Below are 12738 nucleotides of genomic sequence, written 5' to 3' on the forward strand. Positions count from 1 at the left end.
CAAATGTAAAAAAGTTAAAAGTAAAATCTTATACAGAGGCTAAATTTTCAGTGCCACTACACTGAAACAAAATTATGAATTCCTTTTTTTTCAAAGATTTTAAAAATCAATAAATATAAAAAAATTTAATGTTATTGTTTGAAATGGTAGTGTAGATAAGTATTGCTATTTTCTAAAGATAAAATAACTCTCTTTTTTATGGGCTAGACTGATGTTTAATCTTACTTTTATACTAAACTATTTTGATTTATAATTGCAACATGGTATTAATATGATACAATTAAAATTCAGTTTTACAAAATGTGGTAATAATTGTCATTTTGCCTTTCAGTGTGCTGGTCCAGTTTGTGACTGCAAAAGAAACAGTGATGTAAGAAAACTCTTTAAAATAAACATTTTAACTAGATTTTTTTAAAAAATATATTTTATTGATTTTTTTACAGAGAGGAAGGGAAAGGGATAGAGAAACATCAATCAGCTGCCTCATGCACACTCCCCACCAGGGATGTGCCTGCAACCAAGGTACATGCCCTTGACTGGAATCGAACCCGGGACCCCTCAGTCCGAAGGCCGACGCTCCATCCACTGAGCCAAACCGGCCAGGGCTTAACTACAGTGGGGCCTTGACTTACAAGTGTCCCTAACGAGTTTTTTGAGATACCAGCTGTCTCTCTGCCGATTTTTTGCATTGAGTTGACAGAGTAATTTGAGTTAACGAGCTCCTTAACTAGCTCGGTCTCGGAACGAATTAAACTCGTAAGTCAAGGCCCCACTGTATAATTTTTTATTGTTACTCTTGCTAAGATTTTATGATTAAAAAAGATGCAGGAAATTCAAGTGCTAAAAAAATTAACTATGAAGTTGTGAACTACTTTAAATCCTATTTTTAAAAAGATTATTATATTATGGGAAATTATAATAAAGGCATATCAATATGGACTGTATTCTCTTCTATCTCAATTCTGTTAGATTCTTTGTACCTATGAATCTTTACCTCTATTCCTGGGTGGGCATTTTCTAAAACAAGGTATACTTACTACTTATCCATTCAGTCTTCCCCCATCTTTTGCATTTCCTCTAAGTTTATTCAACACTGTATTTACAATGATGAGAAATTGTTTTTTTTTTTACTAAACCTAAGGATTATATAATTTATTATGAAGTTCCACTAACATGGATTGAATTTTACATTGCCTTCTATTTTATTTCTGTTTGAGAGTTTGAAAAAGCAAATGTGGACTTTTTTTGTTGTTCAAAAGCTGAAGATGCTTTAAGAATGATAATAGATAAACTATTCCAAAAAATTAATAAGGAAGGATGAATTCCACTCTTCTGGTCATCTTATCTGTGTGTATATTTCCCAAGGAAGCAAGGGGTTTATATCATCTGATCACTTCTAGTCACCAAAATGATGTCAATAATTTAATTATTTTTGTAGTTTATCCATTTTATAGAGAGTTTGTAAACATTGATTATGGGAACTATGTTTTTAGAGCAAAGGTTTTGGCAAGCTGCTTCCACAGTAGGAAAATGGAATGCCCACGTTCCCAACTCTGAAAACAGTGTTTCAAATTGTGGTTTTTATATAATAAAAACTATTAAACTGATTCGTGCATTTACACATGATTTCAATTAGGTGGGAATTTATGCTATATTTCAGGATTAATGATTTTTTTTCTGTCACAGGCATTTCTTTTTTTGCTTTTAAATTTTAAATGATCCAACCAAGTATTTATAAATATAGCTCTATCCCCAGACTGCTCCTTTTTTTAAGTCTATGAAACACAATGACTAAAATTCATTTAAAAATATTTCTATCAAATCTTAAACATGTGCTTAAAATAATAAAGTAATTATACATTAAATATTTTGATATATTCATTTTACTGAATGATTCAGATGATTTTTGGAGTGGCAAAAGGATTATTTCTGATTTGTTCTTATGATTTGTTAAGACTAAGTTGACAGTTTTAACTGGATTGATAGTGATGGAATATCAAGCCCTGGGAGTTTGATATGAATCTATGCATGCCCTTAATTTATTTAGTAAGAATCTCTTGAGGATGTGTGTCCAAGAGAAGACAATCATTGGAATTTTTCTACTAGTGTTGTTATAATCATCTACATGTATGGAAGTAATGATAGTATAACCTTATAATCTTTCTAAAATGTGTTAACTATTTTTATTTTTATAGGTAATGGATTGTGTGATTCTAGATGATGGTGGCTTTCTTTTAATGGCAAATCATGATGATTATACTAATCAGGTATGTACCTTAAAGTGAAAAAGAACTAAGGTTTCCAAAGTATATTTTCCTAGATCAACATTACAATACTCCTTCATACCATAATAGAAATTGATGAGTTGTTTTATTTTTGTTATAAATTTTAAAGTGCTTAATATGATATAAATCATTAAGATTTGCATCCAGAATATAGGTTTCCTAATGTTTGTTAGTTGAGTTTACTTTCTAGTACTCAAAGTAATTAAAACATATAGTTAAGGATCTTAATATGATATAAACTTTTTTTTATTTTTGATCTCTCAGAAATGTAGAATATTCCCATGTATTAAATACTTATCAGTTGATAGTGTCTAACTTAATATATGGCTGCTTTGAAACGGAAGTTTCTAATCCCAAATTTGTAAATTGCTAATTGCTTCACAGAAGATTTTGAACAAAGTAGAATTTTTTGTCAGCTAATTTCATTTCTGAGTCTACATTTGTGGCTTCTCTTAAAAGAAAAAGAAGGAAAAGATCTCTCAACAATGACCGTTTTTCCTACCTGACAATGTTTATGGGCTGGAGTTTAGGATTAAACTTCAGGGTAATCCTCTAATACCTTGGAGGTTGCTCCTGTGGTTGGAGCTCACTCCAGTTCATCACAGTCCCTACAAATTTCTTTCCCAAGTCCCATCCATTTTTCTTATTTGTGCTATGTTTCTGATCCTCAGGAGGCATTTGGTTGTCCTTAATGCTGAATAAATTGTTTCCATTCCTTCTACAGATATCACACAGAGCTTTTGAGTATTGAATTAAGCTCATTTGCGTTCTATTGGAATGCCAGATCCTGGTTTTAAAACTCCCGAGTAATTTTAGTACACGATTCTTTGTATTATTTCTTTTCACTGTACTGATTCAGGTATTAATATTTGACTTTAATTTGCAATTATTATTTTTTTCTGTGCAGATTGGAAGATTTTTTGGCGAGATTGATCCAAGTTTGATGAGACATCTGGTTAATATATCAGTCTATGCTTTTAACAAATCCTACGATTATCAGTCCGTGTGTGAGCCTGGTGCTGCCCCCAAACAAGGAGCAGGGCATCGCTCGGCATACGTGGTCAGTGATAGCCAAGTCACCCCTCCCTCTCCAAGAGACACTCCGTGAGGATGAAAGCACTGACTTTTTTATTTTATATTTTCCAGCCATCAATAGCAGACATATTACATATTGGCTGGTGGGCGACAGCTGCTGCCTGGTAAGTCAAAATTCTATTTTTATTGGTAAGGAGAGAAAGATGTAAATAGTAAATAATGTGATGAAAACGTGGATTTTGTGACAAGTAAATAATAATTATGGGAATTTTTTTATTCCCAATAACACATATTGACAATATGTATTTATAGCCCTAACCGGTTTGGCTCAGTGGATAGAGCGTCGGCCTGTGGACTCAAGGGTCCCAGGTTCGATTCCGGTCAAGGGCATGTGCCTTGGTTGCGGGCTCATCCCCGGTGGGGAGTGTGCAGGAGGCAGCTGATCGATGTTTCTCTCTCATTGATGTTTCTGACTCTCTGTCCCTCTCCCTTCCTCTCTAAGAGTCCTTCTAAGTGACCCATGTAAAGCTGTCACAATCATTCCGTTTTTCATATGAAAACACTGTTATGCTCATGCAAGCGCCAGCTTTTCCAGAAGCTTCTTTTTCTTCTGGGACCTTTGAAACTCTTCATTTGTGTGTCTTCCTTATAGGATACTCAATTCCTTAAATTGTAGGTGTTTTTATCTCTTCTATTTATTTCATTCTGTATTCCAGTTGGATGTCTTCATCCATCAAATTCCTGACATAATGACTCCTCTTTCGACCCCTTTACTGTTCATACAAAGGCTGGCATAGTTTTAAAGGCATCAATCATCTTGCTGAAATGGATCTAATCCTTTCTTTTCACTGAATCAAACCTCCTTCACCCCCTCACCTATAACCTGCCACCTATGAAAATGAGACATTTAAACTGCTTAGTGAGGCACTGTGGGAAGTCTGAAAGATCAAATTTGTCATTGGTTCTGCTTAGTTAAGTAACTGCACCTCCTGTTGTGTCTGGGATCCATTCTCTCCCTCCCTCCCTTCCTCACTGTCACTATATTTCTTTTTTATCAATGCCCAGCTGTGTATTGTCCTAGCCTTATCCCAGGTAGGTTAATCTCTATGTTCATTTGATATTCAGGCTTTCCCAGCTAAAATTAGATTATAAAGTAGCAAAGATTTTTGAATAAAAAAAATACATTATTCTGGGGAAACAAATTTGTAAAAATTGGTGCTTTCTGTTGTGAAAATGAGATTTCTAAATCTCATTTTGAGCCCTAGCTGGTTTGGCTCAATTGATAGAGTGTTGGCCTGTGGACTGAAGGGTCCTGAGTTTGATTCTGGTCAAGGGCACATGCCCGGGTTGTGGGCTCAATCCCCAGTAGGGGGCGTGCAGGAGGCAGCCAATCAATAATTCTCTCTCATCATTGATGTTTCTATCTCTCTCTCCCTCTCTAAAATCAATAAAAATATTTTTAAATTTTAGGATTAAAATCAAATCTCATATTGATTCTGAAATACTTGATTGCCTTTATGTTATGTTATTTTCTGGCCAGAATATCTCACCACCACTTTTTTTTTAACACTAAACTCAGTTCCAAATAACTCTATACTAATATTTGGCTCAATTGTCCTTTATTATAAAATTGAAATGTTCTATATGCCATACACACACACATACATATATATATATATGTATGTATCATATGTCACACTGTGTATTTAAAAAATACTCTATATTATAAAGTAAATAGTTTATAAACCCATGGCACAAAGTCATTTTTGTTTTGTTTTTTTAGGCTTTTTCTTCTACCTCAGAGCTTTAAAAACTAAAAGAAGGAGAAAATACTGACTGTGAAACCCATACATTGAAATACTGATATTCTCCTGCTAGACTTACCACTTCTCCACAATCTCATTTCATATTATATCTCTTCACACGTGTCCCTCATTTGGTCCTACACACCCTGACTTCTTCAATAGAAATAATGTATAATGTTTTGTACAATTTAAGAATACTTATATAAAAAGCTTCTAAGCTTTTTATTAACAAATTCTTAATATTTTTCTGAAAGGTGAAAAAGAAATGTGTTTATAAAAAAAATCACATTTTTATTATATAATTTATAGAGGAAAATATGTAGATTTTAATCAATAATTACTCATATTTAAAATTCAGGTCTATTCTACAGCAGTTTATCTTGAGTTTGACTTTTCCCCGGCTTCTGGAGGCAGGTAAGTAAATGCTCAGATATCCTATATAATAAAAGGCTAATATGCAAATCAACTGAACAGTGGAACGACCAGTCACTATGACACACACTGACCACCGGGGCACACACTCAACGCAGGAGCTGCCACCTGGTGGTCAGTGCGCTTCCACAGAGGGAGCGCCAAAAGCCAGGCTCATGGCTGGCAAGTGCAGCAGCAGTGTCGGGAGCTTCTCCTGCCTCCACAGCAGCGCTAAGGATGTCCAACTGACGGCTTAGGCCCTAAGCCATCAGTCAGACATCCCCCGAGGGCTCCCGGACTGCGAGAGGGCACAGGCCAGGCTGAGGGACAATCCCCTGAGTGTGCATGAATTTCGTGCACCAGGCCTCTAGTTGTTATAGTAATTAAAATATTTTTGGATGTACTGAATTTAACAAACTCAGAAAGAGAGTGTGATAGAAAAGAGAATCACCCATTTGACACTTAGAGGTTCAAATCTATTTGTCAAAACTTCCCTCTCTTTCATTGGCTCTATTTTGTAGCTGTTATATATTTGAATTAATTTTTTCCATTGAAAAAATTGTTGGGCAACTATTAAGGGCTACCACTATATTACTAGCAGTAAACAGCCAATCAAGGTGCCTGCCCTTTTGCAGTTGTTTTGTCCGTGAGAAAGGAAGGCTCTGGGGACTGCCTACCATGTCCCTTCCTAATGGTGGTCTTCGTTTCCCCACAGTTGATGTGGAAGATGAGGACTTTACAGCCTCTATATCAAAGCAGAGTTGCATTACTGAACAAACGCAGTATTTCTTTGATAATGATAGTAAGTCATTCAGTGGTGTATTAGACTGCGGAAACTGTTCCAGGTAATTTTTCTTCCTCATTTCTGGATCAAAGAAATTGTGTTCACTTTTATAGTCATTACAGAAAATAATGGAGATTGTTGTTGTTTGAGTCAGAGAGATATGGATAACTGTTTTAAGATGAAAATATCAGAAATTATAATTTTTAAAATTAATTCTAACTTAGATAAGTTATAGTCCCTTCAACTATAATAAATGTTCTAGAAAAAATACCCACTTGTAGGTAGAATAGAGAAATGATATTTGTGTATTTTTTGTCTAAAGTAAATCATATTGAAATGTTTATAGAGAAATTTGCAGAATCATTCATTCTAATAAGATTAGGGTTAATTATATCAGTAATTCCAAGGCAGATGTATGATTTTTTTTTACATTTAAACTATTTCCAGGGGTGTGTATTCTAATTCAAAACTGGGAGAAAATATTTCCAAAGGTCAAGGTTAATGTTAGTCATTACCAGTATCCATAAAAAATCTTGAAACATTTTTGGAAGAGATGGAGAATTTAGTTTGGTTGTAATGAGATAGAGGCAAAGTGGGGATTTTTGGTTTTCAGAGGAGAGTGATAATCCATGTCACAGGTCTGCTGAGAACGGAGCAGAAAGGCAGAGTTGGGATACTTTGTTTTTAGTGACTGCGGGCTGGTTATTTGAGAAGAAATGTTAACCTAGAGAAGAGAAAATACGAGGAGATGAGGTAATCTGAGCACATAAAAGGGCTGGAATTGTTAGTTGCTAGGGATTCAAAATAGATGTTTAGAACAGTTAAAAATATTTTCAGGAATGGGTTAACTGAAACTAGCATGAATTTTTAATAAGCATGTTCAATATGATTCGATGACTTTATTTAGCTAACCTTTATGTTCTGAGAGGAGGTAGAGGGTATGAAAAGGAGAAGAAAGGGGAGGACAGTCAGGCATGAACTCAGTAAAAAGCAGACCTCCCAGTTTAGAGATTAGTATATTAGGCTATCCTCTATCAGTGTTATCCGGCACATCAGAAAGAGCTTCAGAATCCTTTGTCCTTTCATTAATTGATGTGCAGTACTAGCACTGTGTTCTTTAAAATGGCTAATTTAAATTGCAAAGATAATCAAGATATTAGAATGAATCGCAGAAAAACCCCACTTTTTAAAAAATAGATAATCTTAAAGAAATTACTCTTTAACGACAGAGTTACTGATTGCTAAAGAAGTGAAAAAAAAAACACAACAAAACACTTCATGGAATTTAAAGCTCTTGACTTTCTCTATATGTGTGTTTCCAGTTCAGTAGTTAATAAAATGTTGTGCCTCAGTCACATTTCAGGTGCTCAATAGCCTTGTTGTCTATCATATTGCATAAAGCAAAAAAAAATTTCCATCATCACAGAAAGTTTACTGATCTAGTCTTTACTCTGCCATTAGCTTGGGCAAGATGATTAGCCATATTTGTAGTCTGAGTTTTCTTATGTGTAAAATAAGGTAACTATGGCTTATTTCCAGTGATAAATACCACAATTCCTTAAACATCTAAAATAAAACATTTTTCTATGAGTTTCAACAACTTAATAGTGCTAATTTTGCATTGAGAACTAACATTTTTAAACATGCTTAAAACATTTTTGCATTTTTTTGTATTCATTTGAGAGAGGTAAGAGGTGCACACTAAGACATAAAACACAGTAACCTATCTTCTAAACTCATTCTCCCTCTGTTTTATTGTTTATGTTTGTGATACTTTGTATTTCAAGATGTGATATCATTTTAATGTGTTAAGAATCTTTGAATATTTTTATTTCTTTTTCCCTAAAGATACAGTTCTGTTATTTTTTAAAATATTTACTTTGCAGGATCTTTCATGTAGAAAAACTTATGAACACCAACTTGGTATTCATAATGGTTGAGAGCAAAGGGACTTGTCCCTGTGACACACGACTGCTCATACAAGCGGAGCAGACTTGTATCCTTTGACATCGGAGATGTTTGGGGTGGAAAGCCACCTTGAAATAATGTGTTTTTAACCTCATCATGTTGTTTAGTCATGTTGTTTATGCTCGTCAAAAGAAAAATATTATAGAGTGATCACCGCACAGGAAGAATGGACCCCTCACGCAACATTTGTTTTGCATGTCAAGGCTGATGTTGCTATACATGCACCAAAAGAATGTGAAAGGTTTCTTACTCACAGAATGAAGTTTGGTGGAGAGAGCAGTGCAGATTCCCAAGTAGATCGGAAAATGGCCAGAGAGAGCTGGGAGGAGCAACTGTCTGGGTTAGGCAGCAGTGCCAACGGAGGGAGCACTCCACTCCGGCTTTCCTGATCGCCTAGATGTGGGGTAGAAGGAAAGGGGGCATTGTAGCTTAAAAGCTGTCAATAGTCAATAATGCAAAATGCAGTCAGATATGGTATATGCATCCAATGGAATACCATTCATTCTTAAAAAAGGAAACCCTGTCATATGCTACAACTGCTAAAACTACTTCTGGTGGTAAACATGCAAAATGACATGCAATGACTATTAAGCACTTATGCAGAGGTTCTGTAGAGCGCCTATCCTATATAATAAGAGAGGGATATGCTAATTAGCCTGGATATGCTAATTAGTCATGACCGGTATGCAAATTGACCATCACTCTAACACACAAGATGGCCACCCCCATGTGGCCACAGGATGGCCTGCAGGGGAGGGCAGTTGTGGGCAACCTGGCCTGCAGGGGAGGGGTTAGGCGTCAATCAGGCTGGCAGGCAGAAGCGGTTAGGGGCAATCAGGCAGGCAGGCAGGCGAGCGGTTGGGAGCCAGCAGTCCTGGATTTTGAGAGATATGTCCAACTTCTGGTTTAGGCCTGAGGGGTCCCAGATTGGAGAGTGTGCAGGCTGGGCTGAGGGACACCCCCCTAGTGCACAAATTTCATGCACCCGGCCTCTAGTGTGTGTGTGTGTGTGTGTGTTTATTTTTATTTATTATTTTTATTTTTTTCAAAAATAGCAGGGGCAAATGCTAAAAAAGTTCTCACCTATGTTTAGAATTGATATTTACCAGCATTATTAGAAGTTGGTTTTGTCTATCTTTGCACCCATATTCCCCCCTGTACTGTTTTATAAGTATGACCCTGTCTTATACTCTGCATCGTTCATCCACTTTTATGTGCCAGGGACCATATATGGTCAGAACTGAAAAAGTTGATCTCTTCACACAGCCTCTAGTCTGACAAGAAAAATTTGTGGCAGTTTAATTCCTTAAATCCCTAAGTACTTGAACTGGTTGTACTGGGTTAGAGTAATGACATAGGTAACTCTTACTTGCTTTGAGAAATAAATATATTGCATTTTCTTTATTTAATTGTGTGTGGGGAGAAGTAATTTCATATTCCTTAACAAGTTTCTTTAGCTGATGGTCCTGATCCTTGTGACATGGTTAAGCAACCCAGATACCGAAAGGGGCCTGACGTCTGCTTTGATAACAATGACTTGGTAAGACCAAATGTTTACTGTATTAAAATACTTTGTCTCAATGGTCCTTGTCCACAAGTTCTTAAAGAGCCATAGTGTTTCTCATTAACATGATGTACTTTCAGGTAAATAGATTTTTCATTTCAATATTTGTCATGGTTAGAATAAGCTTACCAGTTGCTTCTTCTATCTGTCCTTCCCACAGAAATTGTACTTTCAAACACAATTCCAATCAATTTACTAATAACCCAACGTTACAAATCTGATGATTTTAAAGATTTTCATGGACAGTAAATGTTATGTATGGTATATGAGTTGTCTACCTTCATTTATATTCCAACCTTGAAGATATAAAAGTTATTTTTATTAATTTGGGTTTATTCAGGGTATTTAAAAACCTGTTAAATAGCTATTATCTAATTGTTTTATAATTCTTTTTTTTACATGGTTTCTGATTCTGTCATAGATTAGATTTATATTATTTCTCTTAACTATTCTTATATTGTTTGAAATTAGACCAGGTCAATTACACAGGGTTAAGTTGATAACATATTAAATATGCTTTGTCAAATTTTATTTAACAAACTGCTAATTTTCCTATAGGTCAGCTGTCTTCCTCTAACACTATTCTCACTGTGCCGGTAATCAGCTTTATGCTTTTAAAATTATTTTAGTTAAGAAACTTTATTCTCAAACATAAAGGTTACAAAATGCCTGTCCACTTTCAAAAATTAATTTTAAATATAATATTCAATTCTCTGGTTCTTCAAGGTGTGCCTTTGCATTTAGTGGTTTGCACACAGAGACCATTATTATCTTTGGTCCTAATTTTAGAATATAATTCCTATCATTTACTGATTGATGTGTATTTATAGAGGTTTTGATTTATTTAGAATAGACTTGCCTACTATGTACTTAAGCATTTCCATAGATACAGATTATGCAATTAGATACTTTAAATTATAATTGGTGCAAAGAAGAAATCTGGAGAATAAGGCTAAAAAAGCAAGATGTTTTAGCAAGTATATCTCTGTTATCTCTGATTATTCCCTTTGATGGGGAAATGATTCAGAATTGCTAATTGTTCATATGAGGACTTATTGTTTTATCTACTACACCTTCGGGAGCTTTGCCCTTGTCAAATCATTCCCCAAAGAATGTTGTATGTGGGCCCAAGGGTAGTATCGCTCATCAGCTATTTACCATCAAAGACTGAGGTTAAATGCCTTCAGACGAACTTTAAAGATCATATAAAATCCCTGTTACTCAAAAATATTTTTACCCTATGAAGCTCTATATTTTGATCAAGGCATTAAAAAGGTTTAAGACAAAAAAATGTTCAAATTCCTTTAAATTATACAGTGGATTGTGGGTGAAAGTACAACTCTTGCTCTGTAGCTTAATGTGCTAATAATGTCTGTGTTTCCTTAGCAGTGGACTATTTCAGTGATGCTTATTTGCAATGGTCACTGTGAATCTGCTCTGGACGGAGGCTCACATAAACTGCTAACTGCCAGCAAATTGCATGAAATCTCATCTTGTATGTCTTCTTTTCTGTGTTTTCTTTCCTTTTTCCTGTTCTTGCTACTTTGCCTGTTATTAATAGGATCAACTTATATGCACAACGAGTCGTGCCTGTACCATGATGTCAGCTCCTATCTTCATTTTACTGCAAGTTTTCATGTGGTGTGGATGGTCAGTCACTTTCTCTAATTTTTCTTTGTTTTTGTGTTTGGCTCGATTTTAAAAAAATAATCCATATCCCTAAATGTCCTGAAACCAGGTTATTAAAATACCAGTACTAATTATAAATAGCTAATTTCAAATGTTGCATAAGTTTCTAATCTTAAACTGAACATAACATTCTATATTTATTTAAAAATCAGTATTTTCTCAGTTTTTTAAAAAAAATAAGTCAGTGTGGAAAAAATTATACAAGCTTCATGATGTCTCAATTTTACTAAAGAGAAATACCTTAAGGACAATTATTAGAGCTGGTCATCTCAATTTAATCATTACTTAATAATTCAATCATTCTACTTTTTTTCTTTTTTAAACAACTTTTTAGATTTTTACTACCAAAATTTTGATGCTCTTACTGTATAAGTGCTCCCAATTTCATTTTACTTAAATATCACTTACATTATCTAGGGCAAAATAATCATTATTTATTAACCTTTTGCCATTTACTGAATTACATAATCAATGTAACTAAATAGATGTTTTAGGGCCTGAGTTTGTGTTCAGGGTTTTATTTATAGTTTTGCAGTTTCTTTTCTGATGGCCTTGATTCACCATGGTTATTATTACTAGAAGCACTTTGGTTGTGTTTGTTCTTTCGTCATTGTTGTCCAGGTAGTCATTGATTAGGGAACCACTAGATGGAGATGTGGCCATTACTATGGATGGAGTGAGCTTATCAGAGGGAAAAGGGAGTAGCAGAAGGGTATTCAGAAAACAACTGCATTTGTCCTGGGATAATAATGGAATTTTTTTTGCTGTGAAAACCAAGTGAAGAAACCTATCTGGTTTAAATACTAAAAAAAATATACCAAAATTAAATTATCTCTCTGTATGAACAGTTTTAAAAATATATCATTATTCCCTTACCCTGGCTGGTATGGTTCAGTTGGTTAAGCATCGTCCCATGCACCAGAAATCATCGGTTCTATTCCTAGTCAGGGTACATTCCCTGATTGAGGGCGATCCTCAGTCGGGGGCATGCAGGGTTTTTTTTAATAAGTAACTGAAAAGTGAAAATAGGAATGAGGAATGCTCGGTGTATCTTTTTAAGATTCCTTTGAGAGACATCCCTGGAAAGAAATCTACTAAAATTACTATTTTGTGTGTGTATATATATATATATATACATCTGTGTGTATATATATATATATATTCTAGATAGATAGATAGATAGATAGATAGATAGAT

At 34.8% G+C, this 12738-nt stretch overlaps 1 protein-coding gene across 1 annotated transcript in view; it reads left to right on the forward strand.

Annotated features, from left to right (window-relative positions):
• Positions 1 to 12738, forward strand: part of CACNA2D1 (calcium channel, voltage-dependent, alpha 2/delta subunit 1) — a 328431-nt gene that overhangs the window by 300505 nt on the left and 15188 nt on the right. The window contains exons 32-39 of the mRNA XM_014528178.1: positions 332 to 370; positions 2196 to 2267; positions 3193 to 3345; positions 3432 to 3484; positions 5484 to 5539; positions 6252 to 6381; positions 8207 to 8316; positions 9746 to 9828. Coding sequence (XP_014383664.1) covers positions 332 to 370; positions 2196 to 2267; positions 3193 to 3345; positions 3432 to 3484; positions 5484 to 5539; positions 6252 to 6381; positions 8207 to 8316; positions 9746 to 9828 — 696 coding nt within the window. The remainder of the gene's footprint in view (positions 1 to 331; positions 371 to 2195; positions 2268 to 3192; positions 3346 to 3431; positions 3485 to 5483; positions 5540 to 6251; positions 6382 to 8206; positions 8317 to 9745; positions 9829 to 12738) is intronic.

Source organism: Myotis brandtii, unplaced genomic scaffold, assembly GCF_000412655.1.
Source record: "Myotis brandtii unplaced genomic scaffold, ASM41265v1 scaffold621, whole genome shotgun sequence".
In the NCBI taxonomy this organism is placed as follows: Eukaryota; Metazoa; Chordata; class Mammalia; order Chiroptera; family Vespertilionidae; genus Myotis; species Myotis brandtii.